Source organism: Sarcophilus harrisii, chromosome 2 (assembly GCF_902635505.1).
Source record: "Sarcophilus harrisii chromosome 2, mSarHar1.11, whole genome shotgun sequence".
NCBI classification, from domain to species: domain Eukaryota; kingdom Metazoa; phylum Chordata; class Mammalia; order Dasyuromorphia; family Dasyuridae; genus Sarcophilus; species Sarcophilus harrisii.
The window spans coordinates 112,562,699-112,587,524 of NC_045427.1; the positions used below are offsets into that span (position 1 = coordinate 112,562,699).

Genomic DNA, 24,826 nt, shown 5'->3' on the forward strand with positions numbered 1-24,826 from the left:
ATTAAAAAAATAAAAAAATAAAAAACAAACCTATTTTGTTCTCCCTAATTTCCAATCTCTCCCTATTAGCTTCTTCTCCAATTATTACAAACATATGAAGATATCTCTTATCTTAAAAGCCAACAAATAAAAATACCCTTGACAATTTTATTATACCCTATTATTCCTTCACATTACATTTCTCTTTCACATTCAAAATCCCAGAAAAATACTCTATACTCATCCCCTGACTTTTCACTTCAGTGCGAATTCTGGTTCTCTTCCCTAAATTAAAACGCTCCTGGTAAGTTATTTACTGATTTCTTTACTGCTCAAGTTAATGATCTTTTCTCACTTTATATCCTCATTCTCTATGAGGTTCTGCCTCCTGGTTTCCTTGGCTTCCTTCAAGTTTTGATAAAAATCACACTTTCTTCTACAAGTTGTCTTTCCCATTCCCCCTTAATGCTAGTGTCTTCCTTTTGATATTATCTCTAATTTATCCTGCAAAAATTTCATTTGTCCTTAGTTGTATACATGTTATCTCCCCCATTAGATAGTAAATTCCTTGAGGGAAAGCACTGGTTTTTGCTTTTTTGTGGTATCCTCAGGGCTTAACATATTTTCTAGTATCTAATAATAGATACTGATTGACTTGGTTGATTTGATACAGATTATTCTTCAGTTTATTTTTGATCTGTTTTAGTATTCTTTGAGATTTGGTCATTTTAGGTAACTATATTGTTTTGAGTAGTTGGAAGTAGATACTGAAAATAAATATTTGGTGACTACGAAGAAGTTTGTCCAAGATGAAGAACAGAAGAAAAAAAGATAGGCTAAATTAGTGAAGGATTCTAAGAAAAAGCAAGTGATAAATCTACAAGATCTAAATCTAAACAGATTGGTGCCATCTGTGGAACATGGGTAAGTACTTTGAAACCCAATCAGAATAGTAAGAAGTACAATATCTATTAGCACTTAATTGGCTTCTTGGCCAATGCCAATCAAGGGTCACTGAAACGAGCAGGCATTATCAGGAAAGGCTTCGTGGAAGAGGTGGGATGTTTGAAAGATGTTGAAGATTTTAGTAGATGAAAAGCAAGGAAAGATATTCCAGACAGGGGGAACACACAGTAAGCACTGTTTAAATGTTAGCTATTATTAGAAAGACAGATTAAAGAAAGACTATAGAGACTTAGAATGTAAGACTAAAGAATTCAGATGTTAACCCTATGACTGATACTAATTCTTTATTTAGGAATCTTTTCTTTGGTTTCTTTCCCTAACTTGGGAATGCAAACCTGACACTTAATGTCTATAGAATTTCTTTTCTTTTTACTTGTTCAAGCTCTATTCATTTTTTAAATGCCACTGGCTCCATGAACCTTTCATCTAGTCCCCAGGTAATGAATTATCTTTCTTAGATCAAATATAACACTTTGCTTGCATAACTTTAAAGCCTTTCTAATCTTCTAGTCTTTCTAATTTTTCTAAATGAACCAACTACAATGTCCATTTCTCCAACATGATACACCATTTTCTCTTGCTAGATCTCATCTCTGGAAGGTTCTTCTCTTTTACCTTACTCTCTCAATTTCCCTGATTTCTTTCAAGACTCTGATCAAACCTCATTTTTTGCAGGAGGCCTTTCTCAATACAATCCCTCTACCAATGAGGACCCTAATTCTATCATATCATCAGCATTTATATAGCATCTACTATGTTCTAGCATTTGCGCTAAGCACTTGACATTATCTCATTTGAACTTCAAAACAAGATTGGAATATAGGTGCTATAATAACTCCTATTTCACAATTGAGAAAACTGAGGAAAATAGAAATTAATGACTTATCCCTAGTTACACAGTTAGGAAGGGTCTGAAGCTAGATTTAAATTTATGTCTTCCTGATTTCAGACTTAGCCCTATGCATTCCTTAGCGAGATTAGTATAGTATGGTTCAAGAAAAGTCAACATTTGATCTGCAGCCAAAGATCCTAGGATTAGAATCCCAGCTCTATTCCTTAGTACCTGCAAGATTTTGTACAAGTCATTTCTTGTGAGTCTCAGTTTCCTCCTTTGTAAGACATTGTGATCTCATTCATTTAGCTAAGTCACTTGATTCCATACTCCCTTAGTTCCACGAGACCTTCTTTATCTTTATTTTGGCCATTGCAAGGCCTGCCACTATATTCATTATCCCTACCCTTTTCCTTTAGAACTGCAACTAAATCACTACCATTATGGCATCTGCAAAAGTAGTGCTAATGGATTACTTTACTGACCATAACTCTTCTCTGGCCACCATTCTTCTGTAAGTTTTGTTTCTTAGAAAATAAACTCAAGGACAGAGAATAACTGTCACTTAAGAGCCCAAGGCTGGGCTGACCTGAGACTGGTACATCATTGTCCATATTTTGGGACTATAACTTGATTCCAATTATGTGGATAGAGAAAATCTGTGTTCATATTCAGAAGAAGAAAATGGAGCTAAAAAAAAGAACTACTCCTTTTTCAATGAGAAAGGTCAAATTGTCCCAAGCACAAAAAGAGTTCTTGAAAGAGTTAAAAAAAGAATTTTAAAAACTAAATAAGAGAAATTGAAGAAAAATTAGAAAAAAAAAAAAGCCATCCAAGAAAATCAAGAATATCATGAAAAGAAAGTCAATCAACTTGAAATAGAGAATCAAAAACTTAAGAAAAAAATAATTCCTTGAAAATTACAAATAGGCAAGGGGGGAAACTAATGACATTCAAATCATAAAATAAAATCAAAAGGATGAATAGAAGAAACTGAAACATCTTATCAGAAAAACAACTGAAATAGAGAACTGAGCAAGGAAGAATAGACCATCTGAAAAATATGATTAAAAATAGTCTTGATGTAATATTAGAAGAAATTATCAAGGATAAGAAGACAAAGCAGAAATAGAAAAAAAAAGATCCAATAATCACCACCTTAAAGACATCCCAGGAGAACTTACATGGATGTTTCAAAGTTCCCAGGTTAAGAAGAAAATATTGGAAACAAAAAGAAAAAAATTAATCATGGAGCTACAATAAGATTATATAAGATGTACTAGTAGCTACTATGTTGAAGTCTTGAAATACTACATTCTGTAGAGCAAAGAAGAGCTGGGGTTAGCCAAAGGTAACTCACCCAGAAAAATTAAATATAACTGAATGAAAAAATACGGACATTTAACAAAATGACAAGTTTTTTGTGACAAAAACAACAAAACTTAAGGGAAAATTCAACACATAAGATCCAGGAGAAATATAAGATAAATAATAATAACCAAATATTAGGGACTAAATGGATAGATCACCAGCCCTGAAGTCAGGAGAACCTGAGTTCAAAGCTTAGACACTTAACACATTCTAGTTGTGTGACCTTGGGCAAGTCACCTGACCCCAATTGCCTCAGCAAAAAAAAAAAAAAAGAAAAAAGACAACACAATATTTATGTGACATTTACTTTGTATCAGGCACTGTTTCTAAGTGCTCTACAATTATTCTTATTTAATCCTCTTAACAACCCTGATAAATAGGAGCTATTATTATCCCTATTTTACAAATAAGGAAACAAACAGAAACAAACAAACAAGTGTGACCTGTCCCAGAATAAAAAAAATTAATCAAAAAAATTTTTCATTATATACTATCAAAGAGATTATTAGCAATTATGGACTGTCAAACACAAAAACTAAAACTAAACCACTCATCTCCTAGTACAGAAGGCAGAATGCTAGACTTGTTGGCCGCTGAAGTCTCTCCAAACTCTCAAATTCTATAATACTGTGAAATTATGTACCTGTAAGTCAATGTAAAGCAATTCTTTTTTGTTATGTCTTTTCTCTCTCACTTTGGGTGTAGGAAAGAGGGTGGAGAGGAAAGTAAATGAAGAGTACAAAATCTGGATCAGAAAATCTGAATTCAAATCCTGATTTTTTTTTGCCACCTATATGACATTAAAAAAGTCACCTAAACTCTGGGTTTCAATCTCCATCATTCCTATGATGAGGTTGTTCAACATGATGATCTCTAAAAGCTTTTCTATATCTATAATTAGACTGTGAACTCCCTCAAAGCAGGTATCTTTCCAGTACCTCGAACAAAGTAGTTAATCAGCATTCTTAATGAACTTCGATTTCAATGACCTGACTACTTCAAGACTATCAAAGTTAGAGTGGGAACAAGGGGTTAAAGTGGGAACCTACTAAAAGAAAGTAAGTATATGGATTCTGGCAAATAGTGAATACAACAGTTTCAGGTTGGAAGAATCAAGTGTTAATTAGGCTTGGATAGATCTTAGTAGGCTTCATCTTCTCTGCACAGTTATACATATATATGTAATATAATATATATATTAGAACTACTTCTGGATTTCAATTCCACATTTATTAAGTACTTAAGAAATGCAAGGCACTAAGCATACAAAAATAAAATCAAACAACAATCCTTGCCCTCAAGAAGTTTACAATCTTGTGAGGGCCCATAATACAAGTAGACAAATAAGTACAAAGTATATAGAAAGTAATTTCAAAAATGAGAGATCACTATTAAGATTAAAAAAGGTATATATATAGCCAACTGACACCAGAGAACTGATGTCAAAAAGTAATTATAACTTGTGGGAGGGATGGAACCTCCCATATGGGGAAAGCAAAAAGTAGGACAGTTTAACTAGAAGGGAGACTATTATAAAGAATGCATGAAACAAACCTTGAAAGGTTGGGAGCCAGGTAATTGGAGGTCTTTAAATCAAAGGACTATACTTTAGAGAAAAGGCAAGGGATATCAATTTGGTAGCAATGGGGACTTAATTAGAGAAGGGAAACCACTCCCTCAAATGAATGAATGCATTTTAAAGTAGAAGAGTTGGAATGCTTTTGCTCCCCACTGCTACCTTCAGGTTTTCCCCTTTTCCTCCATTACTAAACAACTTCTTTGAAATTCATGCAATTCAGGGACCCACACTTAACACCGTATACCAAGATAAGATCAAAATGGGTCCATGATTTAGATATAAAGAACGAGATTATAAATAAATTAGAGGAACATAGGATAGTTTACCTCTCAGACCTGTGGAGGAAGAAGGAATTGGTGACCAAAGAAGAACTAGAGATCGTTATTGATCACAAAATAGAAAATTTTGATTATATCAAATTAGAAAGCCTTTGTACAAACAAAACTAATGCAAACAAAATTAGAAGGGAAACAACAAACTGGGAAAACATTTTTACAGTTAAAGGTTCTGATAAAGGCCTCATTTCCAAAATATATAGAGAATTGACTCTAATTTATAAGAAATCAAGCCATTCTCCAATTGATAAATGGTCAAAGGATATGAACAATTTTCAGATGATGAAACTGAAACTATTACCATTCATATGAAAGAGTGTTCCAAATCACTATTGATCAGAGAAATGCAAATTAAGACAACTCTGAGATACCACTACACACTTGTCAGATTGCTTAAGATGACAGGAAAAGATAGTGACGAATGTTGGAGGGGAGGTGGGAAAACTGGGACACTGATGCATTGTTGGTGGAATTGTGAACAAATCCAACAGTTCTGGAGAGCAATCTGGAATTATGCCCCAAAAGTTATCAAACTGTGTATATCAAAATCCAGCAGTGCTACTACTGGGCTTATATCCCAAAGAAGAGAAAGGGACCTGTATGTGCCAAAATGTTTGTGGCAGCCCTGTTGTAGTGGCTAGAAACTGGAAAATGAATGGATGCCCATCAATTGGAGAATGGTTGGGTAAATTGTGATATATGAATATCATGGAATATTATTGTTCTGTAAGAAATGACTAGCACGATTAATACAGAGAGGCTTGGACAGACTTACATGAACTGATGCTAAGTGAAATGAGCAGAACCAGGAGATCATTCATTATATACTTCAAAAATGATACTGTATGATTGTATTCTGATGGAAGTGGAAGAGAAGATATAACTCAGTTCCAATTGATCAATGATGGATAGAAGCAGCTACACCCAGAGAAGGAACACTGGGAAATGAATGTAAAATGTTTGCATTTTTGTTTATCTTCCCGGGTTATTTTTACCTTCTGACTCCAACTCTTCCTGTGCAACAAGAGAACTGTTTGGTTCTGCACACATATATTGTATCTAGGATATACTATAACATATTTAACATGTATAGGACTGCTTGCCATCTAGGGAAGGAGGCGGAGGGAGGGAAGGGAAAAGTGGGAACAGAAGTGAGTGCAAAGGATAATGTAAAAAAATTACCCAGGCATATTTTCTGTCAATAAAAAAGTTATAATAATAAAAAGAAATTCATGCAATTCAGACCTATCACAAAATCAAAATCAAATTGCTACTGGCTATATTTCTTCCCTTCCTTCCTCAATGAATTCGGTTCTTGGCTCACAACTTTGCACTCTTCCCCAACTCCTGTTCTCATATTAGAGGATGCCAACATACATATTAAATGTCCCTCAAACATCCTAGCCCATGATTTCTCAACTTAATCAACTTTCCATGAACTACTCTTCCACCCTTCTTACAGAGATCTCCATATACCTTTGATCTCATCATCACTCACAAATGCACCACTTCAACATTCAAGAATTTGGAAACTCCTTTATTTGATGAAAATCTATTAACTTTCCACCTCTTCCTGTCTTCCCTTGGCAAGCTCTACTTTTTTTTTGTCCACATCTTAGATCTCCAATCTCTTGACCACTCAATTTCCTCCCAGGCTATCTTCCTTACACTACATTATCTTCTTTTTCCAATCTAAACTCTCTGGTAAACGACTTCAACTTAACACTGTCCTTTTCTTTTGAGTTCCTAGCCCCCTTATCTCTCTCATCCACTACCACCTTCACTCCTAAAGATGTGCTACTGAATTACATAAGTACAGAGAATCATGCAATAGTTTTGATTAAGTCCATTATGTTACATAATCTCAAGTGGATCTTCACAGCTTCTAGGCAAACCTATTCTTATCTTCCTCAACTAGCTATCCTACTTTCCACAGTGACTCTTCCAAATTTTTTAATCCCTCCTCGTGACTTCTAGCTCCCTCCCTCAACTTTTAGCTAAGAATCCTGTCTCATACTTTACACAAAAATTGAGGTTTTTAAGTTTAAATTTTTTAATTTTAAATTAAATTAAATTAGAGCTCCTTCTTCAACTTTCTTCCTCATTTCATATCACTTTATATACCTTCTGCCACTATCTTTTCCTTTGCTCCTGTCTCGCACAAAGAGCTGGTGTCTTCTTTACCAAGTCTAATCCTTCTACCTGATCAAGGGTTCCCATTCCTTAAGTGTTCTTTAATTGATTGCTTCTTCTGTCATCCCTCTCAGCTGTCTACTGGTCTTTTCCTACCCCTTACAAACATGCCCATGACTCTGTTCTCAAAACACCCCCTCACTTGGATCCTTCCATTAAATTACTGGTTCTAGATCTCTTCTGCCCTGCTGGAATTATCTACTAAATTCAATGATCTTTTTTCCATCCCCATTCTCCTCAACCTCTCTGTAGCCTTTGACTCTCTTCATCATCTTCCTCTCTAGATTTTTAGGGCTCAAATCTCTCCAAGTTCTCCTTCTGTCTCAGATCTAGTAAATCTGCCCTAATCTCTCTGATCTTCAACCTGGCCTGTCCAAGTGCTTTTCAAAACATTTCTAATTGAACGTTGGAACTCAACTTGTTCAAAACGGAACTCATTATTCCCACCCTCCTTCCCCACACCTTCCCTCCTACTAAAGCCCTGGCCAGTACCATCCTCCCGTTCCCTCAGGCTCACAACCTAGGAGTCATCCCGCACTGCTCACCCCCTCACCTCCCACATCCGTGCGGCGGCCAAGTCCTGTCCATTTCACCTTTGCAACATCTCTCCAATACTCCCCCTTTCTCCTCTTGCATGGACTCTACTGCCTCCCTCATCGTCTCACACCTCGATTACTACAGAAGCCGGCTGGGGGATCCTGCCAGGGCAGGATCGAGTCTCGCCCCGATCCATCCTAAGCCACTAATGTTTTTCATGAAATTAAGGTACGATTAGGTCATCCCTCTACTCAATAAACTGCAGAGGCTTCTTCCTATGGCTTCTTGGAGCAAACACAAGATGTCGTTTGGCATTCAGTCTTCCATAACCTCCCTCTCCTACCTTCCCAGTCTTCTCACCCCTTATTTCCTCAACATGAATTCTTCAATCCGATGACGCGGAATCCTGGCTGTTGCACAACTACTCCCTCTCATCATGGGGGTTTTCTCTAGCTGCCCCCATGGGTACAACACTCCTCTTCCTCACTACAAGCCTCCTTGACTTCCTTTAATCCCAATTAAGCTCCCATCTCCTACCCGTTTTAGCTCCGGCGCTTCCCCCTTCATTCATGATTCCCTAATATTTTTGTATTGAATTTGGCGGGTTTTTTTTGTTTGCATGACGTCTCCCGCGTGAGACTGTAAGCTCCCTGAGGACAGACGCCGTCTTTCGCCTCCTTTTGCGCCCCGCGTTTAGCGCAAGGATTGGAACAGCTCACGTACTGGGAGGCCAGCCGGGCCCGAGGGCAGCGCCTAGGGCGGGGGCGGCACCCACCTCCCGCAGCAGCGTCACGTCCCCGTGCTGGATCTCGTAGAGCTGGATGACACCAGTGCCCCGAGCGTAGTTGCCCAGAGTCACGAATTTGGCGCTGCAGGGCACCCACTTGCAGTCAAACACCGTGTAGTTGAGGCTTTTCTGGATGTGCGCAATGATCTGGGGCTTCTCGAAAGCGGTCATGGCAGGGCCGGCGAAGATGCTCGCCCGCCCGCGGCAGCGTCCGTCGCTAAGTGGGAGAATTTGTTATTCACTCTCCAGGGAAGAGTCCGTTTGACTCTCCGGCTTGCCGTACTCGGGTGCCCATTTCCCACTACCTCCGTCCCTCTCCCCCAACGGAGAAAGTTAACTTAGTCGCCGTAATGATTGCCTGATCGTTATTCTGACGATCTTCCGCTGAAGAAGAGAAGCTACCTCCCTTATTTTTTCCGAGACTTTCTTCTGCTTAAGGTGAAGGGATTTTGTTCGGCTTAGGCCAAATTTTGTAAGCGGAAGCGACGGAAAGATTCAGGCATAACCGAGGCTAGCCCGCTAGGGGGCCAAAATAAAGGGGAGGAGCTATCCTGACGAAAGCGAACGAGTCGGGTCTTCGACGCGCGCCTGCGTTTGGTCCCTTTCCACGTGCGACTCCCGGAAACATCTGGAGCGGCTCCTGGCCGTGGGGCGGCATGGAGGCGGTGATGGAGACGCAAAGCGCGGCGGAGGACGGGGAGGGCTTCACCAGGATTTCTGGCTCTGCCGGCAAAAGGGGCAGAAAGCGGCGCGCCGAGGAGCAGCTGCCGGGGGACTGCGGCCAGATGGACACGGAGAGACCCCCGCCTCCCCCGAAGCCCGTTTTCCCTCCTTTGTCCGGGGACGCCCTCTTGGTACGGCGGGGAGGGGACGGGACAGCGCAGGGGCGGGGGAAAAAAGACCGTCTCCTCTTATGCTTCTGACAGCTTGAGTCGGAGGGAGCATCCACAGGTTGCCCCCGGGGCCCCGGTTGATCTGGTTATTGGCCTTCGTTCTGAAGAGAATCCAAATGACATCATCAGGGTAGAGTCCAGTTAGTGTTTGCGACTTTGGCTGATCGGACCAATAGGAGGCCGGAATGCTCCGTCTCTCCTCGGGCACAAACGTGACTTTTTGGGATGGATCCTCTAACGCTGAACATGTCGCGTCTGCTTTACTCCTAAGAGCACTAGGATCCCGGGACACAAAGGCTAAGAACCTCTGGTTGCATCGAGAGTGCTCTTGAGTTTCAGCCTCCCAAACTCAACGCGCCATTTACGATCGTATTCGGTGGTGATGTGAATGTTGCAGGTTTCCTCTGCATGGGTTTTGCACGAAGGAGATGAATAGTAGTGATTAAATAAGGGAATAGCTATATTAGGTGATGGGCTCTTTCTTCAGTAGTGAAGCTACTGTCTATATACCCGAGTAACAAAATATCTCTGAGACGAGATAGCTGTTTCTTTAGATGCTTAGGGAAGATGCATACCCAAGCAGCAACATCTTAAATGAAAGAGAAGTGCCTGAGGTTTAAGATTACCCGTAGTGGAGAATTTCTTGTACTTTGTTTTATTTTTTGAAAAAATAACCTGAATTATTTTCAGATTTGCAAGGCATCGGATGACTAGAGGGAAACATGAATGACTGACTGACAGCCGCCTCTCAGAGCTGTGGAGTTGTGGGGCTAGTAGTAGTTTCGAAATCTGGGTCTGGGGAGACTAGGAGACAACACTGCATAGAATTGATCTCCATAGTCTGGAAAATTTGGGTTCGTGTCTCTGCTCCCTCTATGTAATCCTGGACGTGCCTCTTAACTCTTTAAGTGTCCTAAGTCTCAGTTTCTTAAACTGTGATTCCAGATCCCATATAGGGTCTGGTAACTGAATGTGGGGGGGGGGGGTCAAGAAATTATGACTTATTATTAGTAAATGTTTGGTTTATATATCTAAATACCCAAATTCCCATAAAAATTTCTCTGGTGAAAAGAGGTTGCTAGTAGCAAAAGTTTAAGAACTCCTGCTCTCTCACTCTTGGGTTGTAAACCTTGGTAGATAAAGATGCCTTTATTCTATTTATATTTATCTTGTATTTCTCTATTTTACTATGATTGTTTGGGGATTCTGATATTCTCTGATTTGTAGCTGTACGGCATCAATAGAAGGTATTTTAAAGATGTGATTTGGAGAACCTTGTCATTTAGGAGCTCATTTTCCCTTCTCCCTGATTTCACAGGGAGATACTTTGTTTTATATTTATCTGGTATATTGTAGCCTCTCTCCAGTAGAGTGAGAACTTCTGGAGGGTTCCCCTGCAGAGAGAGGGTTCACTCTCCAGGGAAGAGTCCGTTTGACTCTCCCGCTTGCCGTACTAGGATGCACATTTCCCACAACCTCCCGTCCCTCTCCCCCAACGGAGAAAGTTAATTTAGTCGTGGTAATGATTGACTGATGAGAGTCGGTGTTGGTCAGATAACTGTATTTTTGGATTCATCTCTGAAACCTGTCTAGGGGTTGAAGCAGCTTGGCAGTTGAAACTTCAAGAATAACCTTCATGACCCCTGGTGTCAGAAACAGACTTTAATGTTCTTATTTACTACATAAAAATGTAATTGTTTAGTTTTTATTCCATAAGATATAGAAGGGTTTCACCTCTCTCTTAGTTTTTAACTGTGCATCTTTATTATAGAGTGGCAGAGATGAAATAAGAAAAATTCCAGTGCCTACCAACAGATACACCCCATTAAAAGAGAATTGGATGAAAATATTTACACCTGTTGTAGAACACCTGGGACTTCAGATACGGTTTAACTTAAAGTCAAGAAATGTAGAAATCAGGGTAAGGAAAATGCCAACTTTTTCCCAAGAAACATTTCTTTCTCTTACGATCAATTTTTTTTCCTTCTTGTTATCATTCTGTTTCATAATCTTCATCCATATTGTGAATTAAATTTTATCCTATTTATATTTATCTTGTATTTCTCTATTTTACTATGATTGTTTGGGGATTTTGATATTCTCTGATTTGTAGCTGTATGGCATCAATAAGAGGTATTTTAAAGATGTGATTTGGAGAACTTTGTCATTTATTTGTAGAATTTCCCTTCCTCCTTTGCAAAAAAATATTTTGTTGGTGGTAACAGGTGAGAGGGAGGGTGGTAGTCTTGAGCCTTCAGATTGTTTTTAGAGTTGCACAATTAATTATTGTTTTCTTCATGTTTCCAATGAGACATCTTTCTGTTTACGAACAATTTCCTTTGCCTTGTGTGGCTTTATTGGTGCTCTTGTGGTTTATTTCTTTTGGTAGTATCTAGTTAAATGATCCAAAAACTGTGATTTGAGAGAGCTCCTAACTGTAGAAGTCAGGTAGAAGACTAGTGAGTTTTAGAACTTAAAAGCATCAGATTCAGCACTTTCTAAAAGAGAGCTTTTGCCATTGTAAAGATATGCAGAATTGGAATATCCTGCCTTGTAAACTTGGAAAAAAAAAAAATACTAAACTCCTGAGCAAAATCTGAATAATAACCTCAGGGAGGTGTTATATATCAGAACATTTAAAAAAGTATTCTCTAAGATTTTTCAGATTATTTAAATCAGAATGTTTACTGAATTTTCTTTATAATCAGTGGAATGTCAGAATTCATTCTGCCTTTTAAGATTTTTGGTAATCCCTTTTCTAACTTTAAAATACTTGCTGTCCATTCATAGTTTGGTATACTTACTTGTTTTTAACCTTTTTCTTGAGCATTGCCACCTCTCTATTTGTACTCATATTATGCTCTTCCTCAGAAGAAGACAGGCTGCAGGATTCAAATTCTACTCATTTTTCTGCATGCTTTAAATTTCATCACCTTCATGAAACTAGCCATTTCAAATTCCATTTACTAAGTTCCTTTTTTTAAAATGCTGTTCCTTAATTGAATTTTTTTTCTTTTCATTTCTTTTTCTGTATCTTATAATTTGTATTTTATATGCTTTGTGTGTACATAGCAGGGAGTTAAGATGTATATCTATATCTATATATTTTTAATCAAACCTACAACATAGAACAAATATTTTCTGTCAGTGAATCTGCCAAAAAAAAAAAAAAATGTGATGTGAGCCTTGAAATAATTTTTATCATGGAGTTTAGTCACTTAAATATTCTTTGCTCTTCAAGTGTGTGATTTGATTGAGAAGGTAAGGGAAAAGAGTTCTACTTTCCAGAAGCAACCTTCTGTTTATTGGCTATGACTTGATTATGCTGGGTTTTCTGGAATAATTTTGTATGTGAGATACTGGTTTCCTATGTGTGCTAAGTTCCAGGATTTAGCCACAGTTCTGCTGTTTTGTCCCAAGAGTTGTATTATCTCTTTTCAGTTGCCCCAATCATATTTAAACATACTTCCATTTCTATATCTCTTAAGTCCTCAGTGGCTCTACCAAATTAAGTGGTACTTATTTTAGTGCATCACTTCTCACTTTGACTTTCAGTTGCTTCATATCATGGTATGGCTTAAATAATCCTGTCATGATCAAATAGTGAGACTGGTATTAATGATAGTCCATGGATGCAAGTGAAAATAAGAGAACTGTGGGACATCTGGGAGAGAAGAGAGGAAGGAGCAATACTTGAGAGGCAAATTAGTTACTTTAGGCCACTCCCTGATGTACCATGACTATTGGAAGGAGCTGAGTTGAGAAATAACTGTCTACACTGACTTTTCATCAAGGTTTTTAAAGAAGTTAGGTTTTAGGAGAAGGGCAAGTATATCTTGGATTGACCTACCCTGTACTTCAATGGTAGGAGAGACAATATGGAGAGTCAATGGGTTGAGTGCAACAAAAACACCGGTTTTGATTGAAAAACCCTAATCCTCAATGGAGTGCTCACAGTAGTTAGTACTTGGCCTCTTTTCTTACAGGTATCTGTGAAAGTATGGTCATGGATTGTGCTGTTTTAAAGGCCCATAATCTTATGTACCTGATGAAGCTATGGTCAGATTCAGTTTAGTGCTAGCTATCTGAATTAACAGTAGCAAATTTACATCCAATTTCCTCTCCCCAGAAAAGGCAGTGGGCATGTGTGACAGTGGAATAGACTACTGTACTTAAAAAAACAAAATAAAACAAAATTCTAACAATGGAATGGGGCATTTTTGTAGTCAAAGCAGACTTTACTTCACAGAAAGAAAGAAAGAAATACCTGCTTTTAAGAATATATACTCCTCTATTTGACATTATTAAAGCCCCTTTCTAACTCCATTATTACTTTTCCGAGATAATTTTATACATTACTACTGCCTATATAATCTGTGCTCCAAAAAAACTGACCTATTTACAGTGTTCTCTGTATGGCATTCCATATTCTACCTCCATGCCTTTTCATAGTCCATCTCCTCTTCCTGGAATGTTTTTCCTCTTCACCTCTGATTCTAACTCACCTACATCTTGTACTAATTCTGTTCTGCAATTGTTGGTGCTTTTCTTGCGCACAATAACCTTCCCCTCCTCCACAGCCACCCCATACTCCGCTTTGTATTTATATATATCCTTTTTGTGGAAGGATAGACAAATTGACTTTGGAGCTGGTATAGTCTAGCTTCCAATCTGGATCTGTCAGGCAAATCACCTGACTGCTCAGTGTTCTAGCAGCTCAACATCTATGATTGCTGATCAGCATTAGTAAAAGGACGGGAGTTTAATGAAATTACAGAATGTATTTCCTGTCCCTATTTACCCTTTCATTAGAATGGAAGCTGTCTTAAAGACAGAGGCCATCTTGCTTTTGTCTTTGTGGCCCCAGTGCCTAGGAGATTAGTAAATGCTTAGTGATTGTAGATTAAAGCCTACTGGAGACAGCTGGGCATGCTTTAAGTATTTTAAAGTGAAAGTTCATGAATTGTAGAGCCTGAAGAAGTTTGTTTATGTAGAGTTGATAGGAATTCAATGAAACTTTCTTACTTTTTCTTATACTTCGGTTTTTCTTTCCTTTCAGTCTTCATTTATATTTACTAGGTAATTCATTTATTTCCCTCAGTGTTTTATTTTTCCAAATACATGTAAATATAGTTTTCAACATTCATTTGTGTAAGATTTTGTGTTTCAATTTTTTTCTCCCATCTTCCCTTCCCTTCTCTTTCCCCAAGTCAGCAAATCATTTGATATAGGTTATACACATACAATACTTTTTTACACATATTTCCATATTTGCCATGTTATGCAAGAAAAATTAGACCAAAAGGGGAAAAACCCTACAAAACATAAAAAACAAAGAAACTGAGATGAAAACATTGAATCCCCATAGTTCTTGGATTTAGATACCATTTTCCATCCCAAATCTGTTAGAATTGTCTTGGGATCATAGCACTGCTGCAAAGAGCTAAGTCTATCATAGTAGATCATCACATAATCTTGCTGTTACTTTTTTACTTAAGTTCTTAATAAAATTCTGTATTTGATTTTTTCAGTACAGTCTCTTTTGTTTTCTTACAGACTTGTAAAGAAACTAGAGATGCAAGTGCTTTGACAAAAGCAGTTGATTTTGTGAAAGCTTTTATTCTTGGATTTCAAGTAGAGGTGAGTGATCGTATACCTAAATGGTGATGTAACTCAACCTGAAGTTTTAATGAATTTGGCATCTCTTGAAAATTGAATTTCTAGTTTGTTTAATTTTAACTGTGGATTAGGAGTTTCATATAATTTTAACACTTGGAGAAATAACTAATTGACTTTTTTTTCCCCACTTTGAGATCTGCATTTTATCTCTTTCTCTTTCCCCATTCCAAGGTATTTTTATATAAAATTAACTTTTAATTTTTCCTCCTTTTTAATTTTTAGGATGCACTTGCTCTTATTAGGTTAGATGACCTCTTCCTAGAGTCTTTTGAAATTACAGATGGTAAGTGCTCTTTTTCTGTAGTATTACCTTTCTAAGCTTTTAGTTTCCTTGTATGCTAACCTATTCAAATGCATTATGCTCCTTTTTTTGACTTGTCTTTTAGCAGTGAAATAACAGTTAGAAATAATAGTGCAATAAAGGAAGTTTATTCTTCCTTGCATTTGTTCTTTTTGCTTATATTGTTCATTAAATATTTTCTTTCACCTTAAATCTCTTCCTATTGAAATAGAACTCATGCATTTTTCAAAGCCCAACTCTCTAAACAGATATTTTGCATTGTGCTAACTATACTATAAGAAAGTATGAACTATCTGCTGGCATTTCTTATTTAAGGGGAAATCATTGCCTCTTCCTTTGAAGAATGATATCTTTTGCCTTTGAACTCAGATTACCTTGTATATATAATTCTTACAGAGATATTCAATTTCATGTATAATTGTCTGCGTGTATATCTTATCTTTATTGTTAGGAAATATTTGATTCTTGCAGACAGACATTATGTTTTCAGTTTCTCTCTCCTAATATTTAGCATAGTGCCTGTACTTGTGGACACTTAATATTGGATGAATAAAAAGTAAAATTTAATTAGATTACATTTAAGATTGGGATCTTTTGAATCTCTCCTTGATGAACTTTTGTTGTCTTTTTTTTTTTTAATGTAGTAAAGCCTTTAAAAGGAGACCACCTTTCTAGGGCAATAGGAAGAATTGCTGGGAAAGGAGGGAAAACTAAATTTACCATAGAAAATGTGACACGGACACGGATAGTTTTGGCTGATTTGTAAGTATAAAACATTGGAAAAGAAAATTATTATATAACTATTTTTTGGGTTTAAAAAATGGTTAAATTTTTGTTTAAAATATATTAAGTTATTCATGGAATAATAATTAAAGCTTAGGGTGAGAGTCTTTCACTGGCCATGAGAGGAATGTATAACATCTTGATTCTTTCTTGTATTTTAAAGTCAAGATTTCAAATAGCATCCACAGGGAATTTGTTGAGTAGATGCTTTAAACATAAAGCATGAAGTTTTACTCAAGAAAAATCTTTGAAAAATAGCTAGAGAATAGCCATCTATATTCACAAAGAAGATGAAAGGAGTTTAGAGTGCTAAGAATGAAGCTCAGATTAACCCAATTAAAGTTAAAGCTGATCTACCTTGATCATCATTTTAAGAACAGACAGATGGCACAGAGGTTATATAGTATAATGAAACCACAAAGTAAACAGGATGATTGTGAGAGGAGAGTTTGCCAGAAAATCCAGAAATTTGTGACATCTAGGGATGGGATTTAAAGATGTTGAATTTTCAGCTTCATTTTTTTCCCAAAGGGGGATTTTTTTTGTTTTGTTCGGGATTTGAAGGTGAGGGGGTAAAACTGACAATAAATGTCTCATTTAAAAATCACTTTGTTAGTTTAGGAACATATATTTTCTGTATAGTTTGGTTTCCTTGTAAAATCATATTTTGTATTTAACATTTTATTCAAATAGTTTACTTAGTAATTTACTTTTAAATATGTTGGCTAAAATGAATCCAAAAACTGCTGAGCTTAAAGAGAACAGTAAATTTTGGGAGGCTTTCTAGAACACAATTCTTGGCAGAGAATAGATATATACTTGTTGATAAATTTTTCTAGGCTAAATGAACAAAGACATGGATGAACAGTGGCTTAGCATTCTATAGATTAGAAAGCGTTTTCCCATATATTATCTTTTTTGGTTCTCAAATCTGTAAAAGTTGTTTTCTGAGTTTCTTTTTTTAGTAGCTACATATAAAGTAGCCATAAATATAGGATATTAAAGATAGTGGTTTGATGTGCAAGAAGTAATATAAAGAGCATGAAAAAATCATAAACTTAATAGTTATCAATAAAGAAATAATCATAGGATCATAGATCTAGACCTGGAAGGGACTTTCAAAGCATTTAATCTAAGTCCTTCCTATTTTATACAATTTAGAAAAATGAGACCAAGAGAGTGACTCAGGGTTACATATACTATACTAAAGAAAGTAATTATAAAGTTATCACCAGCTCAATGGCTCAGTGGGTGGAGTTTTGGGTCTGGAGTCAGGAGATCCAGCGTTCAAATCCAATCCTAGATGCTTACAGGCTGAGTGACCCTGGACAAATCTCTTAATTCTCTTTACCTCAGTTTTCTCATTTTTAAAAATGGGAATAACAATATCATCTCCCAGAATTTGTGTAGTTTAGATGACATATTTTTAATAGGTACTATATAATGTTAGCTGGTATTATAGTAATTATTATTAATAACCAGTAAACAAAACGTAGCAGTTGCTTGTATCCTTGTTTGAAGTTTCTCCACTTTTAAATGTTCATAAATAGTTGGCATTGTGTATGCAATGCTGGTTCTTAAAATATTCTGCAATAGTTTATGTAAGTCAAAAAAGACATGGAAGGTAGATTATAAAGATTGTTGGTCTCACAGTGAGAATGATTAGCATCTTTGGGGGTGGGGAGGAGGATAAAATATGAAAACATTTGTTTTAAGCAAGGCATAGTAAACATTAGAAAAGGACTAGCCACCATAAATACTAATTACTTCCTATTACTTCTAAGATTGAAGATAAAGCTCTTCATTACCTGGTCCCTTCATACCTTTCTATTGTCCTTACATTTGATTTTTTTTTAAATAATAGTTTTTTATTTTGCACAATACATGAAAGATAGTTTTCAACATTCACCCTTGCAAAACCTTGTGTTCCATATTTTTCTCCTTCCCCTAGAACACAAGTAATCCAGGTTAAACATATGCAGTTCTTCAGACATTTATTATGCTACACAAGAAAGATCCTATTAAAAAAAATGAGAAAGATAAAAACAAGCCTACAACAAAAAAAGTGAAAATATTATGTTGTGATTCACACTCAATCCCTATAGTCCTCTCTCTGGGTGCAGATGAATGTCTTCATTACAAGTCTATTGTAATTGGCCTGAATCGGCTCATTGTTGAATCATTACTGTTCATCACAGTTGATCATCACATAATCTTGCTGTGTACAATATTCTCTTGATTCTACTCACTTCACTTAGCATCAGTTCATGTAAGTCTCTCCAGGGCTTTCTGAAGTCACCTGTTGGTCATTTCTTATAAAACAATAGTATTCCATAGCATTTATATACTGTAACTTATTCAGCCATTCCCCAATTTCCAATTCTTTGCCACTACAAAAAAGGCTGCTACAAACATTTTAGCATATGTGCATCCTTTTCCATGTTTTATGATATCTTTGGGATACAGACCTAGTAGTGAAATTGCTGGGTCAAAGAGTTTGCACAATTTTATAACTGTTTGGATATGGTTCCAAATTGCTCTCCAGAATAGGGGTGTGGAATGGAGGGTGAACAGGTAAAAAAGGCTGTAATGTTATGACCAAGATGGACAGAATTGTTGTAGCCTGTTGGCCATTTTGATGTTTTTGGAATCCATATATGTTATAGGGGTCAAAACCATCTGTAGATGTTACATCATGTAATCATAACTAGTCTTTTGTAGGATTCTTTAGAAAATATTATTCAGATAATTTTACAATTTTAGATCTTGTTTTTCCATTAAGTGGTTATTCTGAAAAATATTATTTTTATTACATCCATGTTTCTTTGTCTTTCAGGAAAGTTCATATCCTTGGCTCTTTCCAAAATATTAAAATGGCAAGAACAGCCATCTGCAATCTCATCCTTGGTAAATGCAATTAAAAGCCTAACTTTGTTCTTTGGAAACATAGTAATGTGATACTAGGGAAATCTCTAACTTCATTCTACAGTGAGAATAATACTTTTTAAGGAGGAAGTAAAAATTAGATGAAGTTTTGGTGATGGTGGAAAAGAATTTTCCTACTTTTACCTAATATTGGGAAAACAAAAGGATTTTTCAGTCTCTTTTCTTCTTTTCTTGAGATCTACTAGTAGCTTTCAGAAATACAGTGCTTATCTGTTTGGGTACATAAATATTAGTTGTGTATAATATATACATAGTCAAATGACAAGGAATGAGTTCCTGAACAGTTATGCCTGCCTTCCTTTTAACTCTTATGCAAAAATCTTAATTGATTGACATTAACTCATCATAACCCTGTGAGAAACAGGTGCTACAGAGTTATCCTCATTTTACAGATGAGGAAACAGGTTCACAGTGACTTGTTATGTCTAGTACTATTCCCTCTATACCACATTTCATTTCTTAGTTATTAAGTGTCAGTTATTCTTTGTAACCAAATAATATAAGCAAAAATTTGTCTTTTGATCTTAGAATTCTCTATTTCTGGCACAGAATGAAAACTTTCTATTTCTTTTAGTTATCTTTGGCTAATGGTAAAAGTGTTGAAAAAACTGTTCTAATACGGAGGGAATTCCTTAAAATTTGCCATGTAGAATTGAGTATAGGCAATTTTCCCCCCCTACTTTTGTATTGTATAAAACTTAAGTCTGTTTTCTTTTTCAGTATATTACCTTTCAAAGATCATATTTTAGGAAAGTGGCTTATATTGAGACTAATTTGGTACTACTAAATGAGAACAATGTCAACATTTTATTAGATTAATGGAAATTTGTAGCTCTGGTATTTACATAACTTTTCCTATACATTTTGTGAAGTTTTAATTTTCTTTTTTCTTTTGTAGGAAGTCCTCCATCCAAGGTCTACGGTAACATTCGAGCTGTGGCTAGCAGAGCAGCAGATCGATTTTAATTTCAAAATAAAGGACTTAACTTTCTGAAGGCTGAGAAAGGTTACACAAGGATAGTTTATACATGATTTAAAAGAAAATCTGGATACCTGTCCTGCAAAATATAAAATCTATCCACCCAGGTCATTGAAGAATATGTTTTAGGCACTTTATTACCATTGCCAGATATTTTAATTATTAAAGCAATTAAATTAAATGCATTAGGTTGTTTCTCTTTCTTACTACATGCTTTTTTCAGGATACATTGAGGCACTAAAAAGCTTTATTAAAACTCAAAAGTAACATTGAAACATTCAAGCATAAATGTTTTTTAATTTCAATTTAATAAGCAAAGGAATCTTATAAATGTCTCTTTTTACAGATAAAGAAACAAGCTCAGAGAATAGTAAAATAACTAATTTGCTAGAGGTCACAGATCATTGTTGGTATAACTAAGTCTAGAGTTTGAGGTTTTTTTTTCCCCCTTTCTTTTCCGATTAATCTTTCAGTTTAAGAAGGGACCTTGAGCTTGGAAAACCATGTCAAGTTTTCATATTTTTTTTCGCCAATCCAAGACAATGAAGGATTTCAAACATTTTCTTAATGATACTTTTTCTTCTTGTGTTGTCCCAAGAAAATCAAAGATGAAGATTTAAGGGGATAAAAGTTGAAGAAGTTGAAGAGCTAAGCTGAGAGCTTGAAGATTAGGAGAATCTGATAAAGGCTGAGCGGAAAGTCTCTTTTTAGCAAGTTTTATGCATGTTTTACATCCAAGTGAAAACAAAGCTCAAATCTGGAGCCAAAGGAATTGAGCGCCCCCCCCCCCCCCTTTTTTTTGACTTGGACAAACCGGCTATTTCTAGAGTTCCAAGTCCCTTTCAGAAAAGACCACATATGACTACCTTGCCCTGTTTCAAATCTGTAGACCCTAATCAAAAAAGAGTGGGCAGGAAAAGGAGCCCTCATCCATGCATAATTAAAGCTGAGTATGTCTAAAGATAGCTTATCTGACTAGTTTAGGATCTGTGTCAGGAAGTGTATAGGACTTCTATACAATTAACTAATATTTTAAAAAACAACCCAAAAGCAGAATTTTTATATTTTATAGATAAATGACATCTACCCCCATAATGACAAAAAATTAGACATTTTAGATTCTTGTGACAAATATCAATCCTGTCTTCTCACCCCTAAATAAAATTCAGCAACTCCTTTAACATGACTTGTAACTGGATTATCAAGAGATACAGTAGGAAATAGTTTTTTTCTTTAATCACTACAGAATGTAATGTCTGCTTTTTAGCTTTAGATCACACAACAAAGATAATTTTGAACACATGGTAGCAAGTTTCAAATATTTTATTTTTTTATTCATATAGTATGAAGGTTCCTAAAGATCCCACACAACATGATGTAGCATGCAGAAGAAAAACTAACATTCAACATAAACCATTCCCCCCCAACACAAACTAAAAAACAAAACAAAACAAAAATCCCCCAATAAGGAAATGATGTTTGCACTATTTTCTAGAACGCCAGCCAAGATATGCACAAGCAAGAGAAATAGAAAGCATTTGCTAAAATATCTGTAACAAATACTTATGTACAAAAAATTCACAAAAGACTAGTTCCCCCTTGAAGCAGAGCACATGGCAGTTGACACTGGAACAGATCAAACCACTGGCTGGGATTATAAGCCACGTACTGATCCAGAGGAAGAAAGTTACATGTAGTGGAGATTTTCAGTTTGAACATTAACATTTACCAAAGTTTGGCAACATTATCTTTTTAAATTATGCAAATTATGTAAACAAGAGGTACATTTCAAATCGATCTACATGCAAAACTCCATGTCATGCAAGGACACCAAGCACCTGGATTTCTCTCTCACAGACAGAGCCCATGATGTGCAGCACTCAGTTGAAGGAACAGCTATGGCAGATAGGTGCTCAATTTAAGAAGGTTCAGACAACCTTACTTTTCTATTGCTGATTATAAAACCAGTTAAATAGAAAAACTAGGAAAAACAGTACTGCCCTAAAAGTTGAATTTTTTTTTTTTTCCAGCCAATAGTACCATTGCAGAAAAGGAAGGGTAGTTGGTAGAACATGATTCACTACTTTTATGTCACACAAATACAGCAAGTTAGCATCCATTACAAATCATGATTTGGGCAAATCTAGAAATAAATGTCACTTTCTAGACCTCTTACAGAGTTATAGTACAAATTTGGATAATGGAAACTTTCTATGGCATAGGATAACAAGATTTTCCCCTTGTATGAAATATATGTGTACATAATACATATACACACGCATTAAATATCAATTACTACCTACAATAGGTTACATTACCTGCATTCTTCTAGTGCAGAAGGGAAACATGATTCCAACATTAAGTTTAACGACAAACATTTTATCTCACTACACAATATATCAAAAGTGAGAACTCTGGATAATTGCCTGATATTCTCAAATCCTCATCTTTAAGCAATGCATTAAGACAAATCTAGCTGTCATATATAAAATAACCCATTACAGCTGATAATTTACATTACTGAGGGATATTTTAATAAATGTAACTGTTTCCACAGTTACTAAGTAACAATGAAGTGGCCATAAGCAATGCAATTGCTATATGAACACAAGGACTAGTTCTTGGCATTAGCATGGAACTAACATTTTTTTCATTCATCAGAAATGTATTAAAAGCTGCTCAGCAAAGAGTCCCTGGTAATATATTAACAGGTATAAATAAACTTATAGACTCCTGTGTTACAAAAAAGTAATTAATTAAGGTAAATAGCAGGAATTTAACAATGCTTTATCTGTCAAGAGACATCTGAATATCACAGGAAAAGGAAAACAGATGACCTAACACCCAGTTTAAATTTTACAGACTTCTATATATATAAAACTGTGTGAAATAAAAGTAAGTATATATCCATATTTCGAACTGTTTATGTTCTGCTTGGCACTTTTGTATTCTAGTTTTGCTTCTGAATCAAGTATATTTAAATTAAAGCCAACCTACTACATATAGAAAGCTACATATATCTATATATAAATATTTACATATGTATATATAGATATTTCCTTGTTATAAAAGATGAGAAAAAAAATAAATTAAAAAGCCAACCCTTCCCTTTCTCCACCACACTGATAATGCTCTTTTCCATCTTGCTGTCCTTCAGACTTTAAAGTGCTACACGGAGTTATTGAGAGAATAAGAGTTCAATAACACTTAGTTGGCTTCATGAGGCTCATGTTGGAAAATGTGGCTTCACAGAGAAAAATACTTCCATTTAAATACACAGATAGCGTTGCTGGACGTCTTGAGCAGATCTTCAGAGATGGAGAAGAAAGCAAAAGTGTTGGGCGGTGCTCTAAAGAGAGTCACACATCTACCACCATCTTTTTGTGGATATCTAGGCCTCCTACAACCTGAAACAAACATGAACAAATGAAGCTTAACACAAGCTGAGAAATCTCTCTTTATTAATGCAATAGCCTTGCCAAAGTTACAATATAAACAAACAAGCTGCTGCCTCAAATCTATTACTTTCAGGAACTGGAACTTTTCACAAAGTTGTCTGAAATTACAATTTCTCATGGGTTCTCTCTCTCTTTTCCCCCACCCCCAAGTCAACAGATGATTAGTTTTTAATCCGGATAAAAATGACACTTAATTATAATTGAAAAGCTAACTTTACAGGCCTTTTCTTTGTGCTCTGTGCTTAATATCAGATGGTAAAACTCAGTTTTAAAAGTTGTTCTGAAAATCCAATACAGCTTCCCTGATTATTCTAGAAGAATAACCTATTAAGAAATAAAATGACAAACGAGTGAAAATTACTGTGTATTATTTTCTTATGGACCTAAATTCTATTATATACCTAATGCTACTTTATTATTACTTAATAAAACTTCTGCTACTAATGTTATTTATTGACAGGTAATATATTAATGAGTGAAAATTACTGTGTATCATTTTTTTTATGGATTTCTATTATGTGATAGAATAGCCAATAATACTATTTAAAACTGCTGTCATTTAATGACAGCTAATGTTTAACAAAGAAGCTACTAAATGAGTAAAAATCACTGCTTATCATTTTCTTATGGACTTAAATATAAATAAATTCTATTATTTAATAAAAACACTATTAGTAGAACTGCTTCTACTAATATTAAATAAAACATTTACTGTTTAACAAAATTACTTTTAATCATAGCGATAAATTATTTAATATAAAAAGATACCTACTACTTCTATTATCTAATAAGACAGCTAAAACTATATTACTTAACAAAATAGCCATAATAATGAAGATCTTGATATATTTTACCTAAATATAAAATCATCTGTATCCCAAATACAGCCACAGTCCCTGACTTGAATACATTTCCTTTACATGTAACCAACCACCTGACAAATGAAAACAAAAGCAACCCCAGTTTGGGTAAACTTAGTGGCTATTATCTGCTGATAAGAATTGCCTCTCTTCCTAGAATGCTGTTGCCTGTGGGAGGTAATAAGAAGAAAATCCCTAAAGCTGCTCTAGAAAATTCTTCCTCCTCCCTTCTTCCTTCTCCAGAAGGAATATGGCTTCAGCCATATTCCTCAGCCCTGTGTTGCTTCTCATACTCAGCAACACATTCTTTCTTTGGGGGTAAAACTACCTATGCTTCTTGAACTTGCT

The 24,826-nt window shown here is 35.8% G+C and overlaps 3 protein-coding genes across 7 annotated transcripts in view; 1 reads left to right on the forward strand and 2 right to left on the reverse strand.

Moving 5' to 3' along the window:
* The window catches only part of WDR92 (WD repeat domain 92), a 32,811-nt gene extending 23,912 nt beyond the window's left edge, over positions 1-8,899 (reverse strand). Inside the window, exon 1 of one of the 2 annotated variants that reach the window (XM_003758218.4) lies at positions 8,568-8,899. In XM_003758218.4, the coding sequence (XP_003758266.1) occupies positions 8,568-8,750 (183 nt within the window). In that variant the 5' untranslated portion in view covers positions 8,751-8,899. Of the gene's footprint in view, positions 1-8,329; positions 8,537-8,567 lie in introns of those variants that run through there. The other variant, XM_023494895.2, reaches the window with a different exon arrangement.
* A 253-nt stretch (positions 8,900-9,152) lies between these two features.
* On the forward strand, positions 9,153-20,345 carry PNO1 (partner of NOB1 homolog). The gene is made up of 7 exons (XM_003758217.4): positions 9,153-9,433; positions 11,244-11,393; positions 15,029-15,112; positions 15,374-15,434; positions 16,097-16,214; positions 19,072-19,142; positions 20,080-20,345. The coding sequence occupies exons 1-7, from the start codon at positions 9,236-9,238 to the stop codon at positions 20,145-20,147; spliced, it is 750 nt and encodes a 249-aa protein (XP_003758265.2). The 5' UTR covers positions 9,153-9,235; the 3' UTR covers positions 20,148-20,345.
* A 1,122-nt stretch (positions 20,346-21,467) lies between these two features.
* The window catches only part of PPP3R1 (protein phosphatase 3 regulatory subunit B, alpha), a 96,868-nt gene continuing 93,509 nt past the window's right edge, over positions 21,468-24,826 (reverse strand). For 3 of the 4 annotated variants that reach the window (XM_031950590.1, XM_012540166.3, XM_031950592.1), the window contains exon 6: positions 21,468-23,567. In XM_031950590.1, coding sequence (XP_031806450.1) covers positions 23,520-23,567 — 48 coding nt within the window. In that variant the 3' untranslated portion in view covers positions 21,468-23,519. Of the gene's footprint in view, positions 23,568-23,604; positions 23,943-24,826 lie in introns of those variants that run through there. The other variant, XM_031950591.1, reaches the window with a different exon arrangement.